Raw genomic sequence first — 25727 nt, forward strand, 5'->3', positions numbered from 1 at the left:
TTCTCATGGAAGCATATAAAAATTTCACTTGCTAAAATACATCTCTCACGGAGAGACTCCAAAAATCAAGCTCGAGCTGGAAGCAGGAGCCGTAGGGCGGATGTTCCTACAGCGAATGTGTGGTTTCAAGTTTGGGCTTATTATGGAGTTGACTACCCTAGCGTGAAACGAAATAATACAGAAGAGTTTGTCCTTTCCTCGGTCCTCGTACTTGGGTTCTCCTCCCCGCCCCAGAACACGCATGCATGCACAGGCTACCCTCCTGGTCCATTTCTGCTGCCCCGGGGAAGGCCGTATTCTAAAGCCAAGAGAGACAAGGCAGTTCTTGGGCTCTTGGCTTCTGGATCCAGACCCGAATGACTGCAGGCTCACTGAGGGGCTCTCCGAGGACAACTGTGACTCTGTGCCCTTTTGGCTGTGGCTAGTCTCAAAGTGTGTCGGCCATGTGGCCGTGCTGTGCCCTTCCCACTTAAGAAGATGAGTCGTCACATCAGAATGGTGTCACTGGCATTCAGTTCGGGGTGGTGGGGAGGGCCCTGCAGGGAGGTGAGGTGTTTTTCAAGGCACGAGATGGTCTCTTGCATCCAAGAGTTGCTCCCCAGCATGCCCTGGGCATCCATGTTGAGAAACATTCTAACTCGAGCGACGTAAGATTCTAGTGCAGTGCCGTGTGCTGGGGGACTCTCGGACCCGCCTTGTCCCCATCTGACAGGCAGCTGTCGCTGTACTGGACACCTGGTGGTCAAGGCTGGGAAAACGCAAGCCAACCTCTCCACCAGAAAACTCGGAATCCCGGAAATCAGAATTCCCTCCGTAAATACAGGTGACGGGGCCGGTACTTCCTGCCTTGGCGGAGGGAGCCCTAGCAGCTGCATTTGGAGGCGGATCTGTGTGTGGAGGGGAGGCAGCATCTCTGGAATCTTCTGGAAGCTCTGCAGAAAATGGGGCATGAGCTACAAAGGTACTTCTCAAGGTTGAAATTGGAGGTTTCCATGCACTGATAATAGGTGGAGAAGCTCCACCTGAAGAAATCAGGGGGTGCAGACTGAACCTGGCGCAGACACCCTTCACTCTCGGAACCCCGGAACCAGGTCTGGACTGCTGTCTGCCTGCCCCGTGCCGCATGAACCCTGTCTGTTCACCAGCAGAAAGTGTATGCGGGGTGCACGCACCCGTCTCCCAACACCGTGGAACACCAGATTCCGCTGCCAGCCGGGTCTTGTCAGGACCGGCTTTACGCCCTCGTCCTGCCCTGGCACCTCGCCTTTTTTTTCCAGGCAGCTTGTTTTTAAGGAGGTGATGTCACACCTTGAGACAGTGACATAAGAATCAATCATTGGATGCCCGAGTGTCGTGTCTTGCCACATGAGAACAGCCTTCCCACCCACTTCTTCCTTCTGAAGATGTGTCCTTTCCTGGCGACAGTTTAGTTCTCAGGAGAGGACTTCAGAGTTCTTTGTCTGTGAGTACGTGACATCGAGTCTCCCTTCCAGAGTGTCTGCCCACCCCCACTCCTCGGGGACGCAGAGCCTGAAAACACTCATTGCACTAAAACTCCTGTGAGTTCTTCCCTGCCACTGAGGTGCGCCGGGTGCGCTGGGTCTGGGCTGTGCTCTGGAGACACAGCAGTGATCAGGACCCAGAGAAGTCCTGGTTCCTGAGGAATTTCTGTCCGTTTGGGCTGAAAGAGGCAAATGGAAACCAGAAGTGAGGAAATCCGTAAATGAATGAAGTAAGCTCTGGTCAAGAAACAAAGGGGGGCGCCTGCGACAGGGTGGGAGGCGAGGCTCTGGTCAGCCACTGGGGAGGGAGTGCTGGTCAGTGGGGAGTGCAGGCCCAGAGCTGTGTCCCTGCAAGAACCAAGGGTCTGGGTCCCACCCCAGGACCTCTTCTGGACATGGGGTCTGCGTTAAGATGGGTCATTAGGTTGGACCCCAAGCCGCTGTGCCAGGTATGCTGGTAAGAAGAGGGGATTTGGACAGACAGGTGCGCGGAGACAAAGGGAGAAGACGGCATCGCTGAACCAGGGAGGGAGCCTTGGGCCAGATGGCTCCCCACGCCCTCAGAAACAATGGCCCCGAACCTTCTCTCGGACTCCCGGTCCCCAGAACCATGACTTTCCGCGGTTTAAGCCACTGCAGCTGTGGTGCGGTTTCCTGAGCACACTCCTGCAGCTGGAGCAGGGCCCTTGAACCTGGCCCTGGACGAGGAGAAAAGCCACCCCCACCAGCATCTGTGGGCAGAGAACCCGCTAGAGGAAACGGCGGGTGCACTACAGAGCCATCAGACCAAATTCGTCTGGCCCTCTGCCTGGTGGTAAGTTACCCTCCTCCCAGGAGCAACAGCACAGCTTCCGCAGAAAACACTACCAACCCCGCTGCGATGGCCATCCCGTGGGAGACACTCGCCACACGGACAACGTGCGTCAACAACCTCACCTGTCCCCGACAAGGGAGAACTCTAACAAGAGCTATCCCCGCACAGTCAAGACAAGGCACTAAGAAGGAAAAAGCCACAGAATTTATCACCAGACAGAAAACAAAGACATTTTGGAGATAAAGAAAAACTCATTACTTTATGTTCTATGACATCACCGCACGTACATGTAACATCTTATTGACTTAATACCGTAGCAATGAGCAGTTAGCATTGAAGTATCCACTCACTGGGCAAAGAGATTTACTGAAAAACAATGTCTGTGGGCCTGTGTGGGCCTGCCTTTTAGGACACACTCTGAAGAAATTCAGAGGTCTTCCATACTTTTTTTTTTTTTTTTAAAGATCTTATTTATTTATTTGACAGAGAGAGAGATCACAAGTAGGCAGAGCAGAAGGCAGGCAGAGAGAGGGGGAAGCAGGCTCACCTCTAAGCAGAGAGCCCAATGCGGGGCTTGATCGCAGGACCCTGAGATCATGACCCGAGGCAAAGGCAGAGGCTTAACCCACTGAGCCACTTTAATACAACAATGTTACTGAGCTGTAACTCACATAATGAACATATATCTGTTCACTCACTCGAAGCACTAGGTTCATTCAAAGTGCACAATTCAGGAGTTTCTAGCATATCCCCAAACTAGAACCATCAGCATTATCAATTTTAGGGAATTTTCATCAACCCAGAAAGAACTCCTGGACACATCCTCAGGCACTCGCTGTTTCTCCCCAACGCCCACCCCTCCCCCCAGGCCAAGCCCGCCCTGAGACAACCACCAGTCTATGTCGTTCCAGGTCTGTGTCCTCCACACATCTCATAAACAGGGAAGCTGAGGACATGGAGGCTTTGGGACCTGATTCTGTCACCAACTTAATGTTTTCGTGATGCAGGATGCGTCTGGACCTCATTCCTTTGTATCTGTGAGACATGCCGTGGTGCGGACGCACTGCACTTAGGGATCTCTCACCGGTTCGTGCACAGCCAGGCTGGGTCCACTTCCTGCCCGTAATGAGTAACGCTGCTGGGAACAGCTGTGGGCACGTGTTTGGCCACATGGTTCCATTTCTCTTGGGTCTGCATGCAGGAGCAGACTGGCTGGGTCCGTGGGAGCTCAGTGTTTAACTGTTGGAAGAGGAGCCACACCACCTTCCAAAGTGAGCACACCCTCTCATCGCCCGCCAGCAGGGCGCGGGGAGGCTCAAGTTTCTGCACACCCCCCCTCAGCCGCTACTGTCTTCCGGGCGCTAGCCGTCTTGGGGTGTGCGATGTCGTAGCGCATTGTGGAATTCACTTACAGTTTAAGATGGTGTTGAGCATCTTTTCAGGTGTTTCTTGCCCTATTTATATCTTCCTTGAAGAAATATCTTCTCAGGTTGCCCATTTTTTAAATTGGGTTGTCTTTCTCATTATTAAGTTGTAAGAGCTCTTTATATATTGTAGGTATAAGTCCCTGACCAGATAGATGCTTTACAAACCCATGCTTCAAAACCCACTCTGTGGGTTCCATCTTTTCATTTTCTTAATGGTTTTCACTGAAGTTCCAAAGTCTAAGATGTTTTATTAAGGTCAGTGTATCTATTTTCATTGTTGTTGCTGTTGCTTGTGTTTTCGGTGTCATATCTAACTAAGAAAACTTGCCTGACCAAGCTCTCAAATATTTACTTCTGTATTTTCTTCGGCGGTTTTATGGATTTAGCTCTTACATTGGACTGATGATTCATTTTGAGTTAATTTGTACGGTCCAAGAAAAGTGTCCAAATTTATTTTTATGCTTGTGTATGCTGCATTTTTACTTTTTTAAAAAATTATATTAAGGGGCGCCTGGGTGGCTCAGTGGGTTAAGACGCTGCCTTCGGCTCAGGTCATGATCTCGGGGTCCTGGGATCGAGTCCCACATCGGGCTCTCTGCTCAGCAGGGAGCCTGCTTCCCTCTCTCTCTCTCTCTGCCTGCCTCTCTACTTGTGATCTCTCTCTGTCAAAAAAAAAAAAAAAAAAATTATATTAAAATTTTATTCCAAATTTTAATATAATTTCAATTTACTTTCTTTATAGCTTCCTAGTTTCTAAGGGCACCTGTTTCTTATGTGGGATTTTGAGGTTTGAAATGCAACCTAGCACTCCAGGCAGTGGAGTTCAACTCCGTGAATGTTACTGATTCAGGCAGAGAAACCATCAGCAACCTCGATCTTATTTGCTGTGGTGACTGTGCCCAGAAATGAGTCTAAGTTCTTCAGTACCATCGGTTAATCCTCCCCACAACCCTTAATGAGGAAGATTTTATTCTCATCCTTATTTTACGTCAGAGAAAATGGGCAAACATGTGAGAGATTGTGACCCTGGCTCAAGATCGGACAGCTAGTCCAGCAGATCCTTGCCCACCATGGGGATCAGAGGCCCTGAATCCCACGCAGTTGAAAATCCACATGCAGCTTCTGACTCCCCGAAAATGTAACTACTAATAGCCTCCTACTGCCTGGAAGCCTTACCAGTAAAATAAACCGTCAGGGAACACATATTTTGTATGTTGTATGTATTATATACTGTATTCTTACCCCGAATTGCTAAAGAAATGTTGAAAAACAAAAACAAAACTGGCGGCATCACGTTACCTGATTTCAAGCTTTACTACCAAGCTGTGATCACCAAGACAGCATGGTACTGGCATAAAAACAGACACATAAACCAGTGGAACAGAGAAGAGAGCCCAGATATGGACCCTCAACTCTATGGTCAAATAATCTTCAACAAAACTGGAAAAAATATACAGTGGGAAAAAGACAGTCTCTTCAATAAATGGTGCTGGGAAAACTGGACAGCTATATGTAGAAGAATGAAACTCGACCATTCTCTTACACCGTACACAAAGATAAACTCGAAATGGATAAAAGACCTCAACGTGAGACAGGAATCCATCAGAATCCTAGAGGAGAACATAGGCAGTAACCTCTTCGATATCAGCCACAGCAACTTCTTTCAAGATATGTCTCCAAAGGCAAAGGAAACAAAAGCGAAAATGAACTTTTGGGACTTCATCAAAATCAAAAGCTTCTGCACAGCAAAGGAAACAGTTAACAAAACAAACAGGCAACCCATGGAATGGGAGAAGATATTTGCAAATGACAGTACAGACAAAAGGTTGATATCCAGGATCTATAAAGAACTCCTCAAACTCAACACACACAAAACAGATACTCATATCAAAAAATGGGCAGAAGATATGAACAGACACTTCTCCAACGAAGACATACAAATGGCTATCAGACACATGAAAAAATGTTCATCATCACTAGCCATCAGGGAGATTCAAATGAAAACCACATTGAGATACCACCTGACACCAGTTAGAATGGCCAAAATTAGCAAGACAGGAAACAACGTGTGTTGGAGAGGATGTGGAGAAAGGGGAACCCTCTTACACTGTTGGTGAGAATGCAAGTTGGTGCAGCCACTTTGGAGAACAGTGTGGAGATTCCTCAAGAAATTAAAAGAGAGCTACCTTATGACCCTGCAATTGCACTGCTGGGTATTTACCCCAAAGATACAGATGTAGTGAAAAGAAGGGCCATCTGTACCCCAATGTTTATTGCAGCAATGGCCACGGTCGCCAAACTGTAGAAAGAACCAAGATGCTCTTCAGCAGACGAATGGATAAGCAAGATGTGGTCCATTATACACTATGGAGTATTATGCCTCCATCAGAAAGGATGAATACCCAACTTTTGTATCAACATGGACGGGACTGGAAGAGATTATGCTGAGTGAAATAAGTTAAGCAGAGAGAGTCAATGATCACATGGTTTCACTTACTTGTGGAGCATAAGGAATAACACAGAGGACATGGGGAGATGGAGAGAAGTGAGATGGCAGAAATCAAATGAACCAGGAGAGACTGTGGGCTCTGAGAAACTGAGGGTTTTACCGGTGTGGGGACGGATGGGTGAGCCTGGCGGTGGGTATTATGGAGTGCATGTGTTACATGGAGCACTGGGTGTTGTACATAAACATTGCATGTTGGACACTACATCAAAAACTACTGATGTACTGTATGCTGACTAACGTAACACGGTTTTAAAAAATCCATGTGTAAGCAGACTCAGAATTCAAATGCCTGTTCTTCGAGGGTCAGCTGTGTGTAAAAGAACGAGCATTCAGACCCAGGCAGAAGAGCTTCAGAGCATGCACTTTGAGAAAATTATCATTTTGATTTTTAAATGTGTAAAACCCAGAGAACCGAAAGTACAGTACAGTGAGTAGCCACATACGCTCACCTCTGTGCCCCATCTCCCCCACCGCCTCTCTCTCTCACATACACACTCACACACACACACACACACACACACACAATACCTCCAGTTTAAGTTCTGCCACCCGAAGGCCTCCCCTTCCTCTGTTTCACATATATATCCCCTTTTCCCACACCCATACCTACCCCAGTTTCCATATATGTGGTCAGAAAACATACTTTGCGTGATTTCGGTCTTCCTGGATGTGCTTGTATTTCTTTGCATTCAGCATATGACAAGTCCTGGAGAGGGAACCACACGTACTGGGGAGGAATGTGTCTGCAGCCGTTGGGGGTGTCCGGTAAATGTCAGGTTAAGTGGGTTAGTGCTGTTACGGGCTTCTGGCTGACAGTTGTCTGTCCTGTCGTTCTATCAGTTATTGTGGGGGAGGGTGGAGTTCAAGATATCTAATTATTATGATTAAATTGCCTATTTCTCCTCCCAGTTCTGTCAGGTTTTGGTTTGGGTGGGTGTACGGGGCTCTGTCCTCAGGCATGTGCACAGGTTACAACTTTTAGGTGTTCCTGATGTGTGGATCCTTTTCTCATGGAGATGCCCTCTTTGTCTCCAGAAGCAGGTCTTGTCCCCCAGGCCATTCGGTCATGTTAATGCCACCAGGGAAGCTCTGTGGTTTCTGTTCACAAGTACATTTTCTCATCCTTTTACTTTCCAACTTTGGTGTCTTTGAATCCAAAGTGTTTCTCTTGTAGGCGATGAACACGGCTAAGTCTTGCTGTTGTCACCCAGCCGGACGACTTCGGTCCTTTGAGTGTGTTCTAGTGCATTCGACTGGATGTGGGAACTGCCGTGGTCGGTTTCCGTGATTTCTTCGTGTGCTGCTGGATTCTGTTTGCTTCTGTCTTCTTTAGGGTTTTCACGAGGTTTGTTTAGACATGAGGTCGGCCTGTGGCTTCTCTTCCCAGGCCGTCTGTCCCCTGCTTTGATGTGGCTGGTGGACTCGTAACACTTACTTGGGACGTTTCTTTCTTCTTCTGTGACCTGGAACGACTCCTGCAGCCCAGGGAAGAGGCGGTTTAAGGACTCCGCAGAATTCCCTTGCAACACCGTCTGAGAGGGTCCTTTCGTTGCACATAGTTTCCATAACTTTTCTGTTTACTCCTGGAAACTGCGCTGTTTCAGCTCTTCTGCTGCCGCCGCGGTTGATTAGGGAAGAAGCGTTCTTCCCAGTCACTGCCCGTTCCAGCCGGGTGTGCAGTTCATGCGGGACGATTGCTATAAGCACCCGCCTGTGATTCCGAAATTCCTCAGTGTTCCAGTGGTCTGCGCCCCCTGCCGCTGCCTGCTTTTGCTTTCTCCTTGCTTGTGATGAGGGCCCCTGGCGGCTTTGTTATTTCACTGATTTTTTTTTTTTTTTCCCGGAGAAGAGCCACTGGGTTTATCAGCTGCGTTGCTCTTGCTGTCCACGTCAGTAACTGCGTTTGTGTGACGCTGTCCTCCTCCTTTGGCCGCATTTGCTCTTTCCTTCTCATGGCCTTCGGCTTCAAGCGAGGTTCTCCCCTGAGCAATACCAACTCACTGTCCCTGTCTGCCAGCTGCTCCCGTCACCCCAGCCTCCTGTGTCCTGCCGTTTGCAGGCTGAGAACAAACTTCTGTCCAATGAGGACAATGAAGGGACAGTTCTCAGTGGGGCACAGCCTTCCACGTAGGATGGGCGCTCGGCGAGCACTGGTCGAGTGGATACACCAGTGATTGCATGCAACAGGAGGGGCGGTAACGAGATTCTTTTTGGCCCCAGACGGGGATTTAAACTCCGTTCTCTCTCAGGAGCGGCTGGTCCTATGCTGCTTTCGTCGTCAGTGCCGTAAATCTGCATTTGTCAATCTCTCCCTCTCCATCGTACACAGCTCCTCTCGATTCTATGTCTGCCACAGATGTTTCACAGATACTGATACTTACTTCAAATCTGGATAAATGTACCCTTTGAGTATGAAAATGCTGCGGGGCTGCCTGGAGCAGGAGCAGCATGACATGTCAATCACCCTCCTTCTGAGCTCTGACCCGACAGGAGACACTGGGTGACAGGATGGTCTCAAAGGTCTCGCCCATGTGAGAAGGAGGCAGTGACTTGACAAACGTCTAGAAATGAAATCACAGTGTGTTGTGCTAGTTTAATGACCCAGCGACCTGCACTATGACAAGGGCAGAGACAAGCCGCGTGACTCAGCATCACTCACTGTGATCATGATACGGCCTCGCAACTGATGTCACGGACGTGCTAGTCCGCTTAGCCACAAACCACACAGTGGTATCTGCGCAGAATGACGCCGGACTCTTTCACGTGCTGTAGAGAGGACAGTTTAGTCCCTCATTCAACCAAAACCCAGGGAGACATCCAGAACCTCGTCTGCAGGCATGCTACCTCGGCGGTTCCTGGGCTGCACTGCAGAATGGCGGGAGGAACCTTCAGGAATGCCCGATCGTGGGGCAGAGCAGGGTGGCCTGTGATGGGCTGGGGGTCAAGGTTCCTCATCACTCCAGGTGACAGCGCTGCAGTCTGAGGTGACACGCACTGTGTGGGCCCAGAGCAAAGACAGTGAGAGCAAGGTCTTCACTGAGACCAAGGCCTCTCGATCCCGGGCCCTGTGCTGTCTCCCAGGCCGCCAGATGGGCCTGTGGGCGTGTCAGAACCCCAGGCCCACCCAGGAGTCGGAAGCCCTTGGGACTGTGGTGCTGGGATGCAGCTGTTCCTTCCCGAGTGTCGTGAGCACCGAAGACCCTAGATGGGACACTACAGAAGGACGGTGGAAACCTGGCTTGGAGACCAGCTGCACTTGGGTAACTCTGCATTTCCGAAGATCAAATGTCACCCCTTTGTGACCAAATGTTTATGACATGAAAAGAGATGCCACAGACACAGAGCGTCTAAAACATACTTTTGTGGAGTAAAAGCCACATTATTGGTTTGCTGTTGATGCCAGCCCATCCTGCCCGTGGATGCCAAGTTGCAAAGAGATGTCCCTCTTATGTGCTGAAGGGCTCCTGCCCTACGGGGGTGAGTGGGCCCAGGTCTAAGCAGCCCCAGGAGGCTTCAATGTCGGAGGCTCCCCAGTACCGTAGGAGGAGAACCAGAGACGCTGCCCGGCCGAGGAGATGAGGCCAACTCTGCCTGCTGAGCTCTCGGGCACCTTCCAAGGCCTCCATGCTAGTCTGTGCGGGGCCACGGAAGCCACGTGCTGATCCCAGACCTTGGGGGTGGAGAGCCTGCTCAGTGCACAATCGGGATGACAAATCATGTTCCTTCTTGCTCTGGTCTGCGTGCCAGAGAGATGCCAGGCCTCCAGCACCGTTCCCGCGGCTTGTGCTGGGGGTGCATGACTCACTGGAGAGTAATGAGGATAACTAAGGTTGTGCTCTCCAGACTTACTGCACAAGTGTCAAGCGAACACTGGGGGGCGGGGGGTTTCTTCGTGACACCGCGGTAATTATGTCAAAGTCTTGCGGGACAGAGCTTTCCAGAACCTGCAACAGTAAGTTATCACAGTGCAGGACATACTGTGCCAGCGGAACGTTTTGATCGGGTGAGGTGCCGGAGGCCTGGGGGGCACAGACGCTATTGCCCCAACGCGGGCTCGTCTGCCAGGGGACGGTCTTAATCACGGCTGCCCACCTGTCTTCTCTCTCCCGCCCTCAGGCCATGGACCTGGAAGTGCCGGTGCTGGCCCGGAACATCCCCGGGAACGCAGCGGTGGTGAAGCATGAGGTCACAGGCCTGCTATTTTCAGACCCTCAGGTGAGGAAGCGTCTGTCCGGGACGGTTTTCATCAGCATTTCCCTTGGACAGTCCAGGGTTCCCATCTTTCCGCTAGTGCCCCCTCCCCGTGGCGGGAGCCCTGCATGCAGCATGTGTCCTCGGTGGCCCCGGGGGCAGTCCTGTGATTCAGAAAATCCTAGAACAGAGACCCAAACACAGGACCTGCTCCTGTTCCTGCCTCTGACGAGCGGCACGGCCGTAAGCCCATCAGGCCCCCTGATGCTTGGATTTCTGGTCTCCAGGCAGGTGCTCTTCAGACAAAATCGTAGATTTCTAGAACACCTACTGGTTTTCAGCAAGACGGCTGTGTATCTGATCGTTTTAATGCCTCAAAACAGCGTACAGGACGAGCTGGCGCTTTATTTGAAGATCACACAGGGACAGTGCAGCTGCGAGGGGACACGGCAGGGACATTGGGCGGGGGGCGGGGAGGACCTCCAGGAAGTGTGAGAAGGGGTCTGCAGTGTGCCCATGGGTGTCTGCCCGCAGTTGGGCCCTGGGGACTGCCTGTAGGATGTGTGGCCTGGCCTGGGTCTCCAAGCTCTGTTTTCTCTGGGACAAGCAGAGCTCGTGATCCCTGCTGCCTCCTGGAGGGGTGCCGGGAGCAGGCGGAGGGACACACAGGGCTGAGCCTGTTCCCGGTGCGCGGCAAGAGCTCTGGCGGGCTGTCCCTGCAGCACAGCCACGGCCTCAGTCAGCACCCGGTGTCTGGCGGCAGGAGATAATGCCTTAGGCCTGAGTTTTGTCCTTTGAGTCTTTAAAACTTAGGTTCTGCCTGCCGGTGCCTTCATGAGAGCACATATTATATTCAGGAGCGTGGGGATTTACACTTAAAAATTAGAGTCAACTCAAATATTAGAAAATTCGATTTTCAGATTTCCTCTGGCAGATGCTTAATCCGAGATGCTCAATCCTTTGCCACAACTATGCTCCCCTCTCTTCCCTGTGGCCTGGGACGCTGCCCCCCACCCCCAGCCCGGGGGAGGCCGATGCAGCAGCCAAGGAGCCCAGGGCTCCCGTGTGACTGTCCTGCCAAAGGCATCCCGGCCACTAACACCTTCCCTTTCAGCGGCAGCGCCTGCGGCCTGAGCAGTGTCAGGACAGGGAGAGCTGACGGCAATTACCTGTTGCTTCTCCAGACCAAGGCTCGCTGCCTTCTACCCCATTCTGGAACTCTGGCAGTCAACACCAGCCAAGCTCGTGGGTTAGGCAGTTGTGCCGCCACCCCGGCAAGGTCATTTTACTGTCCTCTCCCCGAACCCCCGTCGGCTTGTTTCAGAGCTCTGACTTCGGCAGGGAGTCCGAGCACGAGGACAGCATGGTGCTTCCGGCAGGGACTCCCTCTGACACTTGCCGACGAGCGTCCCCTCCCCCCCAACAGGGTCATGAACCCCGGCTCCCAGACACGGCGCCATGGCACACAAAGTCAAGGACTTGTTTTGATTCTACAACATTAATGTTGGTGTCACAAAGGATTTTAAAAAAGAAAGGACACTTCAGGTCTCACGTCGGGGGAGGCCGCGGGCTGTGTTAACACACTTTGAAAAGCCTGCTAGACGGGGCCGTCACACACGGCTTTGTTTTGTCTTCTTTATGGCCGCCACCAGACTCGACCAAGGTGGGAGCCTGCTTCCAAAACAAGACGTATTTTAAATAAGCCGGCAACCGTGGGGGAGTCCGCGCAGCCCCGGGCTCAGCGACATGCACCGCCGGCCGGCTGCGGAGTGTGAAAGGGTTATTTCCAATTCGCATCCAAATATGGATCAGAAGCAGCATTTAACCTGGTAAGGGGGGACTCGCACGCGGACAGCGGCTGCTCAAGGGGACGTGCATGTGTCGGCCGGGGACACAGCCGCCGTCCGAGCTGCATCCAGACTCGCTCAGCCTGCGCGAGCTGTCCCTGATGGACGTGACAGAGACAACCAGGCCGGGGGCGGGGGGCGGTCGTCGATCGGTCACACATAACAGACCCCCCTCACCTCCCCTTCGAAACAGCAAACAAACTGCACACGGGCTTTGCCTGAATGACATCAGTGGTTGTCAAAGGGCAGCCCTTGTGCTCATTTATTTTGTGAACGTCTATATGGAACTAAACCAACAGCTGCGAGGGAAACCTGACCTTCCCTCCGAGAGCGCAGTCTGTGTTCTGTGGCAGCCCCTGCCTGAGCCCTCGCTCCCTGTCTCTCCTTCCTGTGCCTATGGCACCCCGCGGCCCCATCTCCACACCCCGTGACAGACTCTGCGCCACGGGCTGCGGTCAGGGGACAGACTGGCGCCCATGTGCGGCGTCCTGAGCACCCACACCTCTGGCCGTCAGGGTCAGGTCCACGGCCCAGCAGCTGTGTGTGCGGGCGCCGTCTCCCCAGGGGCCCCAGCGGCTTCCGCGTCTGTCGGCAGAACGTGAAAGATGAGGGTCATCCCATCAATGCCTCGGTGAGCCCCAAAAGCAGGAGCGAGGTTTTGAGGGAAGAAGTGTGTGGGAAGTAAGTGTGGCTATATGGGGTGGGGGCGGGGAGAGAAGAGAGAAGAAGCAGGTTTGAACCAGGCTCCCACAAGGCCAGGTGGCTCCTGCTCTCACACAGGTGGCTCGTGCTCTCACATCGGGCCTGCAGGGCAGACCACACGTCCCGGGTGAGCGAGGGGCCCCGACAGTGCCCACCGCCAGCCACCCTGGGCTCACAGGCCCTAGTCATGCCCTTGCTGTGTCTGAAGACAGGCTGGAATTCCCAAATTATAACTGGATTTTACCCATTTGTGAATGTTGACAATTCAGTCGGCTGTTAGCTTAAATGCCCGTGGGCCTAGCCAACCATCCAGGGGAGATCTGCTGGGCGGCTAGCCATTAGACGTCTGCTCTAGATGAGGGCTGTTCCCTCTGTGAGCAAGTGAGAGATAGGACCGTCACCCACAGCAGCGACATTCCCAGCGAGGTCATGTCCAAATAGACACATTCCTAGCTTGGGACAAGGCCTTGCCCTCCAGGCACAAGAGAAGGTTAGGGGTCCTCAGAAGTCTCGGGAGTGGAGGGACTCACCAGCCAGAAAGAAGAGTCTGGGCTTCGAGTGACAGGACAAGAGTGATGGGTTCTGTCCATCTCTGTGCGACGAGGCAGGGAGTCAGATCCTGCCATATGGCAGGTGAGTTAGAGAACTTTCCCTGAGGCCCTGCCACGTGGCGGGCACAGAGTGAGGTCCTGGAGGCAGAAGCTGGGAGGGCAAGGGTCCAGGCAGGGTGGTCCTGAGATAGGGCAGCACAGCCTCTTCCCGCCCTCAGCACTGTGGACAGCACCCCTGGTAGGACATGGCAGGGATCGACTCCCAGGACTCTCTCAGGTTCTACCCTGCGAGGGTGAGGCTGGCCTCGAAGGATGAGGTGCCCCGCAGGGAAGGGTCCTGGTGGCGGCAGAGCCCTGCACACGGGAGCTGGGGTGTTGGCAAGCCACAGGGGAGCTGAAGGGGTGCAGCACGCGGGGTGCAGGGAACAGCGGAAACAGACAAGAACCACGGGGCCCGGCTCACAGGAGCACGGCGGGCACAGAGCTGACACGGTCCCATGGTCTCGGTCTCCCTCTCCTGGCGGCGGGCTCTGATTTTTTACTGTCCAAGTGGTTCTTACAGAAAAATTGACAACATAAAAATTAAACAAGAAACTTTCATCATCAGCCACTCGGAGACAACCTCCCATTTTTGCAGGACACACGCACGTGGGACATGTCCCTGTCCCCGTCTGGACTTGCCACTCCTTAGTCGCTTGGCCTCACAGTGCGTGGTGAGCAGCCCATGTCCGTGGCTGCCGCGCTCAGCCAAGGCTGCGAGTGGTGAACCCAACCTCGCTCCTGTTCCCACGGGTGCAGAGACCGTGTGCTTTTCTCCCGGGGGTACCGCATGCCGGGTGCAGAAGGTTGCTCCTCAGGGCAGATGGTTGCTGGAGCAGGGACAACACGCGGACCCCGATAGCTGGGCTGCTCGCCATTCGGGAGCTCCTGCTCGTCGGGGCCATTCCTGGAGCCGGCGTCTAAGAGAGCCAAGGCCATGAGCTGTGACCACGTGAAGGCACGGCTGGTGGCTGAGGTCTGAGGGAGGGAGAGCTGTGCTGGCTATGAACAGGGCAGTGTGTGGACATTCATGTGGACCAGGATGGCAGCCACCAGCCCAGAGTGATCGTCCCCTGCTCCCCTGAGGGTCTGTGGGCCGAGATGGCTGAGCCCAGCCTCAGCGGGACAGAGAATCAGGGGCCTTTGCAGGGGCTGGAGGCGGCCTTCACCCCCAGGTCTGCCTCCCACAGCCCGCTCCCCTGGAGGACCTCTGCCAGGGAGCCTCACGTCCATCCCGTGTCCGCGAGGCACAGCCAGGATGACTTCATGGCAGATTTACTGCCATATGTCTTGAGGGCCCTGCTCTTTCCCTCTGACCCGGCTGTGGTCACTGTTGCCCCCTGGAACCTTCTCCAGGCCAGCACTCCCCTCATGGCGTTCCCTCTCGTTCTGGTCTTCCCTTGCCGAGACCGGAGGAGGGGGACACGGGTCCAGGGCCAAACGGTCTGAGTGCAGTCCCATCTTGGATGCTGACCGCTTACCGTGTGCCCCTGGGCACGGTCCCTGAACCCCTCTCTGTTCCTGTTCCTCTGTCTGAGGAGTCTTAGGGACAGCCCAGAGTCCCAGGCCCTTTCTGCATTTCCAAAATCCAAAAAGTACCTGAAAAGCAATTTGATTTTTGGGGAATTTGATGCCAAAACTCACTTGGCAGCAAAGTCCTCTCTGAGCCGATGCGAAGTTATTTATGGCTTTGTTTTTCCTGCCCCACGTGACTGTTGGTACGTTTTGATTTGCAAACTGTGGTGTGTTGTGTATGGGGCGCCGCCAGAGCCACCGTGGGGCATACGGTAATGAGAGTAGGCCTGAGCCCCATCATCGCAGCCCCCATCCTGGATTCCAAACAGGAAGCACGCGACGGATGCTGACTGCTGCTGTGGATTTGAGGCCCCTCCCGACCCCACTGGTGGCTCCAGGCCCGACACCAGCTGTCCTCAACAGAGTGGAGCGCGGGAGCAGGCTCACGCCTCACCAAAGACGCTCTGTCCTTGACCCAGTCAGGAGCATAAGCGGATTAATGTTCCCATCACGTGGGTCAGAGCTGTGGACTGCCCTGTCCCCAGCAGCCCCGGGCAGGGGTTGGGACACACGCCCAGGCGTCCAAAGTGCTGCTCCTGGGCCTCCCCCGGTTCAAAGGCCTGGTCTATGGGGTGACTGGTTGGGCGCAAGCCAGGTGCTGTTTGCAAAACGGCCTGAGCTTTAGAGCTGTTGAACTCAGTATCCTCACCCGAAGCTCCGTTTCTGTGCAGTCAATTTTAGCATCTCTGGAAAGAAGCCCATGGGGATCCGAGAAGGGGGTCGAGATGGAATGCTTCTCTGAACCATGTCCGGGGTGCTGTCTGCAGGGCTGTGGGCTTCTCACGAGAGCCTCCCGCTCCATGGCGCGGGGGAGACGGTGTGACGACAAGGATCCCTACAGGAGTCTGAACATCAGATCTGTCCAACGGATCCCGCTTCTCATTTACTGGACCTTGGCAGTGCCTCTGCGAGAGGCCAGTCTGAGTGATTTAGGGGAAAGGAAACTAAGCGTAGGTTAGGGCTTGGGCCTGGGGCAAGGCAGGCCCCATCTGCCAGGGGAGCTGGAGACTTAGGGACTCAGCAGTGGTGACCTACTCATAATGTTTTTAATGTTTTTTAATGTCAGAGATGTGTGGCCCAAGCCAGGCCTGCACAGGCCTGTGGTCCTGGGTCGATCCGGGTGGGCCACAGGCGCCTTTCCGTGTGCATGGCATGCATAGAGATATGCAAGATTTAGGCCTCTCTTGAAGAGCACAGAGGATGTGGCGTGAAGTCCGCACCCACAGTGGCTGTGGTGCAGGTGGGCACTCGGTTCTGGGTGCTGAGAACAGCGTGGAGACGGGCCTCTGAGCTCCCAGGCGTGGGGTTTCCACACTTGGCTCCATGGACATCCCCTCTGACGCCTTACAACTCATTCTCCTGAGTGATTTCCAAGTTCAGGCGCCACAGGAGCCCTTGATGAGCACCCCTCCCCTCCAGGAAGTATTTGGCAATCGGCTGACCAGTTTTCTGGCAAGTTCTACAGCCAGAAGTTCAGAATCCCAGGTGAACGGACATGCGCGCTTCTTTCCTGGGGGCTCTGCTGGAGATCCTCCTGCCTCGTGGGCCGGGCGGGTCCTGGCGGGCATCCGTGTCCGCACACTGTCCCCCTCAGCGGGCAGCCCAGGCCTCAGAGCAGGAGTGGGAATGGAGAAGCAATGGAGCTGTGCTTGGAGATCAGACCCGTCACCTCTGTCCGACGTGGTCTGTGGGTTGAGCACAGATTCACAAGCCGGAGAAGCAGACTGCAGCCCGCACGTGGGGACAGAGGACGCGCGGCCTGCCCCAGCAAGCACACGGCTGTTTGTCCCCTCACTTGTCTCCAAGTGCATGTGCTGCACCAGCAGGCACACAGGAGCCGGCTCAGCCCGGATGAGAGCAGTCCTCGGCTCATGAGGCAGGTTTCCCTCTGCTTGTCCCGATGCTCTGCTTCGCTCCTGTCCTCCGGCCACTCACACCGGGCTCCCTGCCCGCCAGCCGGGTACGTCGTGTCCCCGGCCCCAGGGGCTCTCGCTCCATGTGAGTCCGTGTTTCTGTCGGGTCTTCCGCGCAGAGAGGAAACCGTGCGCTTGCTCATGTCCTATCCGCAGAAGCTCCCGTCATTCAGGCTCGGCTATAAAACGGCCAAACGTTCTGTCTAGACATTCTAACAGCCAGTCTGCGTGTCAGATAAATCCAAGACCAACCGGTGTCCTCTAGCAATAGACCAGGTGTAACCCTGGCGAATGACTTCTGTAAGAACGTGGCTGTTCGACTGGAGGTGGGAATAAGTATGTCACATTTTTATTATAAGAGAACTAAAGAGTGGAAACATAACGCATAAAAATATGAACTCCACTCTATCGTAAATATTGCTATTTATATTGTTAGCTATAAAGAGCATTCAACATTTAATTCGTGGTAATTTTGAGAGTATGTGGGCATTCCTTTCGAACAGCAGAGCAGTGGATGTTAATCCCAGGCCTGGCTGTCTCGCTGGAGTCTGCCTAGGCTTCCGGGAGCCCTGGGGACAGGGACAGCAAAGTCTGTGCCAGGCCATGCCCAGGCCCTCTGTACCAACGCAGTCTATCCTGCCAACACACCATGGAGCAGGTGCTGCCGCTGTCCCTCAGTTACAGAAGAGGAAACAGAGGCACAGGAGGTTAAGGAATGTCCCCAAGGTTACCCGCCTGAAGGTAGAGAGTGAGGTCACATGCAGACCTCCGGGCTCACACTCTGCTCTTGACTTCGTGCTCATGTACTCCGGAACAATCAAAATAACCCTAATACTGATTACGGAGGGCTGTGACCCCAGAAGCTGGGCCTCAGGACTGCCCCGGCGCTGGTGGCGGCATCTGTGGCATCTGTAGGTCGTGCCGGTCGGCAGACACGCGGCCTGAAGCTACGCGACAGAAGGGAAGGCCAGAAAACAGGACCGACGAGTCCCGTCTCCCTCTTTCTCCTGGGGGAGTCTGGGGAATGGCCGGGCTGACCCGTCAGGGAACGGCCGCCCCTGTCCCTGAGGAGATGGTCCCTGTGGGGCTCAGTTAACTCGCTGGCCCAAAGCCGCAGCTCCCTTGCGTCTTGCAGAAGGATCCGAGCCAGCTTGGACTCTGAAGCTGGGCACTCGTCACCGAGGCAGAGCATCTGAAGACACGCTCCGTGCCCAGGAACAGGGAGCCCCAGCACGGTGGGGAGCAAGCAGCACAGGGGCAGCAGCGTGAGATGTGGGCTTGGAGCCCAGAGTCGGAACCCAGGGGACACTGAGGGGAGAAATAGCAGATTTAAGGGTGAATAGTGAAAGAAAGAAACAGCAGCTTTTGGGAACGCAGGGGAGAGGGACAGGGAGGTAGAGCTGACGGCTCCGAGCTCCCCCCGCGGACAGCCATCCTGACGTGTGTGCATGTGTGCATGCACGCACGTCAGGGGGTTCGTGTGTTTTCTCGCTCAGCCCGTGTCTACATGAGCTCTCCTGCCCCTCGGGGCCACGTCCCCGGAGCCGGGTGGCGGCCAAGGGAGAGGCTGGGAGCTACCACAGGCACAGGCGTTTGGACACTCCTGCAAATCCCCCTTCACCCATTATTTACACCCGTTTCTCCTCCCCCTCCTTTGCAGGAGTTTGCTCAGCTGGCAAAGAGACTGGTTCGTGATCCCATGCTAGAAAAAGAAATTGTGGCCAACGGAAGGGAATATGTGAGGAAGTATCACTCGTGGCAGGCGGAAAGAGACACCTATCAGCACCTCGTCCGGATCCTGGAGGGGAGCGTCGGGGAGTAAGGGCGCCCGCCTGTGGCCGCACCGTGAATGCCCAGCCTTGGGCCAGCGGCTCTAGGCCCGTCCACGTCAAGCCAGTTCAATGGAACCATCAAAAAACAATGCCAGTTATAAGACAGAACCTCATCCAAAACCTATCTGGGCTTACAGAGAACATCGCGGACATGTCTAGCACATCAGGTCCCTGGCAGTAGAGCACCCGGCAGGGGGAGGCAGGGAGAGAGGGCATCAGCCGCTACAGGACTCAGGGCCAAGCACCGCCGCACAGACCCGGCCCCCTTGCCTTCTGATGCCCTGTAACTCACTGTGCAAACCCAGCAGCCAAAATCAGAGTGTGCACAGAATAAAGCGTGTCGCCCTCCGCCCTGGACACAGCCGCCGTGCGTTCCTGATGGGAGCCATGTCTGCAAGAAACCACCCGCCACCCCCATCTGTCCCAGCCCCGGACCCGGGTACTGACGCTCGAGCCTCTCCCGAAGAGGGGTTTGTGCGCAGTCCTCACTTCGGTGCCCAGTGCGGACGTGAAGCCGTGCGTGTCTACAAGCGTTGTAGATGGCTCCAGTCCCAGACTCACTGAGCCTCGTGTTCAAACACTTTGTGTATCGGTTTCAGTTCGCCGGAAGAATGCAGGTTTGAATGATCCAGGAGTAAATCTCCAGAGAACAGAGACACCATGACCCCTGAATATGGGGGGGGTGGGGGCGGGTAATGCACACACCGGGGCGCTGCGTTATGCGGCAAAGAGGCGCAGCTTCCCCTTGGCCCAGCTGCATGGCGGGTCAGCCCCACTCCCCGCCCCACCCTCCCAAGGGGGTGGAATGCCCAGGCCTGCCAGGTGGGTGGCTTCACCCGGATGCTCAGCTCCACGGAGCAGAGTGCAGGGGATCGGGTGGCAGCCGGTCTCTGGGGCTGAACCCACCCGCCTATCACTGACCCACAGCTCTCGACGATGTCGGGAGGGTTGCCGTCTTCCTCTTATTTTCCCAATAACAGAGTGTGCTCTTCCTCCCACCCTGGCTCCTTTTTCCTTGTGTCTCTCCAAGCCCACCCTACGTCCTCTTCCTGACCCACTATCCTCTTGGAATGTCAGGGGGGCCGTGTGGGGATGACACACGAGAGGCCTCCCTACCCAAAGTCCTGGTGCCCGGGGCACATTCCTACCCAGTCAATCAGATCTCAGGGCTGGAGGCACCCCGGCCTGAAGCCTTCCAGCAACCTGGCATGCCTCCAAGACCGACACTAGGACAGCTACTGCCTTAAAGGGTCCATCTGAAGAGGGACCAGAATTCCGCAGGAAACAGACATCAGAGAAGAGGCTGCGCAATAGCTTTGTATTGAAAAGTGAATCCAGAATGGGGAAGATGGGTTAAATTCGCCTGATGTCTAACACGACTGATTTACGCCAGCAGAACTGAAACTCTAAGTGAAGAGCCAAGAAACCGTTCCTGCCAACACGCAAACAACAAGCAAGACCACGCCCAGGACTTAGCCAGGGCTCCCGAGAGCTTCTCCTCCTGGTCTGCAGTGTCTGTGCCATGGTCCTTGGATACTGTCTTGCCCTCGCCAGCTACCTGGTTCCAAGCTGCTAGGGACCCTGCCTGTGGTTCAGGTCGCTCCCCAGCACCTGTCCATCACTTTCAGGAGACCCCTCATTCCCACAAGACATGCAACTTTACCTCTCAGCTGATTTCCAAAGGTGGTGGCATTTAAACACTCTGACCATGAAACACTTAAGAGGAATCAACTCTATGCAGGTGTAGGGAGCAAGAGGATGTCACTTAGGATTACACCTGGTTGCACCAGACCAGTAACACAAGCTAACAGTGGCAAAAGCCGGAGAGAAAGGCATTTTTTTCTCTCCAAGTTCAGGGGTTAACAGCAACTTGTGGTGTTCGTGGTGTTCCCGGGGGCAGGGACTCAGACCCTCCATCGTCCTGTTCCTCCACCCTCAGTACACAGCCGTCTCTACCTCATGCCACAGAGTAGCTGCCCAAGCCCTGCCATCACACCTGATTTCTAAGCTGTAGGAGAGTGGAAAGAAGGCAGGAACAGAGACTTACCTACCTACAGAGACTTACTTTCAGGATAATTCCTACCTCCAGTCACATAGTGTGTCCCACACCCAGCTGCAAGGTTCACTTGGAAACACAGGCTTTAATCCGAGCAGCCATGCACCCGGTTAAAAACTAAGGGTCTGTTTTTGTGCCAGTACCATGCTGTCTTAGTGATCACAGCTTTGTAATAAAGCTTGCCATCAGGGAAATTCAAATCAAAACCACACTGAGATACCACCTTACACCACTTAGAACAGCAAAGATTAACAAGACAGGAAACAACGTGTGTTGGAGAGGATGTGGAGAAAGGGGAACCCTCTTACACTGTTGGCGGGAATGCAAGTTGGTGCAGCCACTTTGGAGAACAGTGTGGAGATTCCTCAAGAAATTAAAAATAGAGCTTCCCTATGACCCTGCAATGGCACTACTGGGTATTTACCCCAAAGATACAGATGGAGTGAAAAGAGGGGGCACCTGCACCCCAATGTTTATAGCAGCAATGGCCACGGTTGCCAACCTGTAGAAAGAACCAAGATGCCCTTCAACGGACGAATGGATAAGAAGATGTGGTCCATATACACGATGGAGTATTATGCCTCCGTCAGAAAGGACGAATACCCAACTTTTGTAGCAACATGGACAGGACTGGAAGAGATTATGCTGAGCGAAATAAGTCAAGCAGAGAGAGTCAAGTACCATATGGTCTCACTTACTTGTGGAGCATAACAAAGAACATGGAGGACACTGGGAGAGGGAGAGGAGAAGCGGGTTGGGGGAAATCAGGCGAACCATGAGAGACTGTGGACTCTGAGAAACAAACAGGGATTTGGAGGGGTGGGGGTTGGGGGGAATGGGTGATCCTGGTGGTGGGTATTAAGGAGGGCACAGACTGCATGGAGCACTGGGTGTGGCGCATAAACAATGAATCCTGGAACACTGAAAAATTAAAATTAAAAAACAAAAACCCAGGGGTCTATTACCAAAAGAGACGAGCAGGCTGCACATCAAGAGACAGTCTGCAGGTGCCGCGGCCACGGGGACACGCTGGTTGCAGGCTCTGCAGCCCTATGCGTCCTACTCAGCACTAAGCACTGGGTTCCTTTCAGTGCCAAGAGAAGTGTTTTCCACAAGGTTTTTCCTTTTAAGGCCACCCAGACTCGGCTCACCTTCCCTCCCCAAGGTCTCATCTCCAGACAAGCTCGTGGCCAGCACCGAGGATCCATCAGTACCTCTCACTCTGCGGCATCTGAATTTAAGACTCGGAGTCAAAGAACACACGTGTTTCACCTGAATGTCCTAAAATGTCCATTCCTGCTGGGGACAGCCAGCCGACCCTCTGAGACCCCACAAAGTGAGGAAGTGTACTGACGACGTGTGCGTGACCTCGGCCACTCTGAATGTTCTCATGGTCACCCCGGATGCCTAAACAGGTCATTGTTCACGTTGGAAGGTCTCGGGAAATTGAACTCTTTTGGGGAGGGAGCCGTGAGTCCGAGTCTGGCGAGGAACAAAGGAAGAATTTACATTCAACGGAAGATACAGTGAAGTTCCTTCTTGCCTCATGTTTGGTCTCTGCAAATGGTGTTTAAAACAAAAATCCCGTGCGGTCCAAGTCAGTGGGGGAAACTCCCTGCAGCCTGCTTGAGTGTGACACACCGTGACACACGGAGTGACGCACACACGCGGGAGTGAGCACGACCGTGTGCGGTTAGGGAAGGCCAGCCTGTGTGTGTCTGACGAGCAGCTGGTCCCGATTTCAGAAGGAGAACGGAATCCCTACGCAGGATGTGGGGAAACCCTCCTGCAGCCCAGGGACCCCGCTGGGAACAAACCAGGAGGCTTCACTACTTTCCGGGGCCAAGCCACACACACCTCAGGGTCAGAAGGAATGAGGAAACAGAGGACAGGGCTCCAAAACCCCAAGTCTCTCAGAACAGAACCGGGGGCAGGGGGCGGGTACAAGCAGTTTCTAAGAGCATCTCACAGGCTCTGAAGGAACTTCCCGCACAAATGAGCACAAGGAAGGTGAGGGCAGCCTTCAGTTCAAGGGAATGACTTCATCCTTATCTCTGGCAGCATCTGTTTTTAAAGAGATTATGTTACAATCCCCTTCTTTCAGACTCCGAAGTAGGCCTTGAAAGTCTAGGCTGAGAGAACCATCTTTCCAAAAATGTATACAATTCAGCTAAATCACAAAAGCTTTCTCTGTAGGAAGGAAAAAGGAGAGTGATGCAGCCTTTCCCAGCAGAGGCCCTGGAACCACCACGCCCGGCCCAAAGCCTCCCTGATCAGAAGTGGCGCGCTCCACTGGAAATGGGCTTTTTTTGTTGTTGTTGTTTATTTGACAGAGACTGCCACAGCAAGAGAGGACACACGAGCCGGGGGAGTGGGAGAGGGAGAAGCAGGCTTCCCGCTGAGCAGGGAGCCCAATGCAGGGCTCGATCCCACGACACTAGGATCAGGACCTGAGCTGAAGGCAGATGCTTAATGACGGAGCCACCCAGGTGCCCTGAAAACGGGTTTATTCTTTAGCATCTCATACCCAAAATATGCTAAGTATTTGCCCAAACCAGAGGGTTAGCAACCAGACCTCCGCAAGAAACTAGAGAGCCCAGTCACTCTGTACGAGGACCCTGACTTGGTTCTTGGTGTCCGGTCCTCCATCCTAGATATACCCAGAAAAACCGCTTACAAAGTCTAAAGATCCGCTTATTTCCACCTGCTAAGGCTTCCTTCCCTCTGTCCTCTTCTGGACCCTCTTCCCAGGCGCATTTATAGAGGCTCAGCCGACACACCGACAACTGACTGGAAAGACACCTGCATCTGTGACTTCTGTAGGGGTGTCTCTGACAGCGAATTTAGATGAACCCCCAGGTGCCAAGGCACGGCACTCAGTCCCGGGCACAGCAACCTTCCCCCAAGCCCCGAGCTCCGGGAGAACAACAGAGATTACAAAATGTCCCCAATGTTCACATTCTGGAAACGACTCACTGCAGAGGACCCCCTTCCGGATACAACTGGGGTGCACTCACGGTCGGCGCCCCTGTCCCTCTGCCAGCCCCACCCACACAAGCCCGCGTACCCAAACCCACAGCTCCCCACGGCGCTGATGCTCCAAGTATTCTCCCTGTGTCAGAATCTCCGAGAATCCTTCCGGATAAAATCCCCCGGCACTAAGTGGGGTTGGTTTCCCACCGGCGGCGCCTGCTCTGCAGCATCCCCATGCTCACAGCAGCCCCGTGGCATCATCCTGTCTCCCTCCTTCTCTCCCTATCCCTGATGCTACTTCCGTGTCCACCGTATGCTAGGGGTGGGACAAGTGTTCAACACAGGGCAGAGGGAGCTGAAGGGCTGGAGCACGCCACCTGAAATATGGCCCTGCGGTTCCTGGATTATTCTGAGCTGGAGACCGCTGGGAATGAACGGTGCAGAAGGAAGGCTTCTCGGAGCTTCCCTTATCTGACTAAGAGCAGACACTTCTGAGAAATGAGGTCGGCCATAAATCCCCCCACCCCAGGGAGGTTTACGGCTGTGGAGGAGCCGGAGAGTGAGAGCCGAGTTGGCTGGCACAGATGAACTTTACTGAACAGCCCTTATCTGCCGTGAGTTCCCAAGTGCACTTACCTTCCCACACTTCACCGCCCTAGATGCTCAAAACCCTTTGTTCAAAGAGGTTTTATAGAAGTCTGCGGGCTGACCACCACTTTGGGGTGCTCATTTCATGTCTGTGAGCGCCCCCCCCATGCATAAGAAGTAAACCCTTTCTTCCCCTTCATGGGACTTGATTTGCAGGCCCTCAGTCAAAGAACCTACGAGGGGTTTTCCCCCTCGGAGCCATCAGTTTTAACATAAGCACATTCATTTGGACTCACATAGTTAAGAACCGTTATCTCTTAATGAGTAGAATGGAGATGGAATTTTGCTCCATAGGAATTAAATACAGTAAGACTTGTTTCTAGAATATTTACAATAGTTTGGAAACAACTATTCTTTGAATAACCTCATAAACTCAGATTCTGCCTCTTTGCAAATTTTTTCCCTATTTCTTTGGTGGCAGGGTAACATACCAAAATACTGACTGATAAGTACGTGTGTCCTGCACACACACATGCCTGATCCTTTACACAAATGAGACCCTTCTGAGCTTACAACATTTGAGGACAGAGATGGGCACATCCACCACCAAATTTGGTAAGAAAGAATCAGATCCTTGGCTTTCATTTTCTGAGGAGGCCTTTGAATTTCCTGGGAAAGAAAACAAGTCTTGAAAACGGAAGCTTTGGAATCACAAAGCAGGAGTGTTTGGAACAGAAAGGCTTGAAGGTTCAAAATGCAAGGTCTAGGCAAGTATCAGAAGCAAAATCCTGAAGGACCAGAGGCATACTTGAATAATCAGATTAGAAAGAACTGGACGAGGAGTGGGGGGTGGGGCTTGGGGAGGGAGAGGGCCTGCAGCAGAGCCCGCAGCTGGATGCCTGAGGGGGATGTAGAGCCCTGCCTGGGGCAGGAATTAAATTCCAGACCCTCCTCCTGGAGCCCCTGCAGGATGGTAGGCCCCAGAGCCACATCCTGGTTCACCTAAGACATCGGAGCAGGAAAGACGTGACCTTATAGAACACCGGTTCTAAACCACCGGTATTGGGACGCCTGGGTGGCTCAGTGGGTTAAGCCTCTGCCTTCGGCTCAGGTCATGATCTCAGGGTCCCGGGATCGGGCCCTGCATAGGGTTCCCTGCTTGGCAGGGAGCCTGCTTCTCTCTCTGCCTCTATCTGCCACTCTGCCTG

At 53.7% G+C, this 25727-nt stretch overlaps 1 protein-coding gene across 5 annotated transcripts in view; it reads left to right on the plus strand.

Moving 5' to 3' along the window:
* GLT1D1 (glycosyltransferase 1 domain containing 1) overlaps positions 1–19900 on the plus strand; it is a 97003-nt gene extending 77103 nt beyond the window's left edge. For 3 of the 5 annotated variants that reach the window (XM_046024606.1, XM_046024605.1, XM_046024607.1), the window contains 2 exons: positions 10369–10467; positions 18731–19900. In XM_046024606.1, the coding sequence (XP_045880562.1) occupies positions 10369–10467; positions 18731–18892 (261 nt within the window). In that variant the 3' untranslated portion in view covers positions 18893–19900. Of the gene's footprint in view, positions 1–10368; positions 10468–11437; positions 12273–18730 lie in introns of those variants that run through there. The other 2 variants (XR_006821025.1, XM_046024609.1) reach the window with 2 other exon arrangements.
* Positions 19901–25727: the final 5827 nt, after the last annotated feature.

Source organism: Meles meles, chromosome 12 (assembly GCF_922984935.1).
Source record: "Meles meles chromosome 12, mMelMel3.1 paternal haplotype, whole genome shotgun sequence".
Lineage (NCBI taxonomy): Eukaryota > Metazoa > Chordata > Mammalia > Carnivora > Mustelidae > Meles > Meles meles.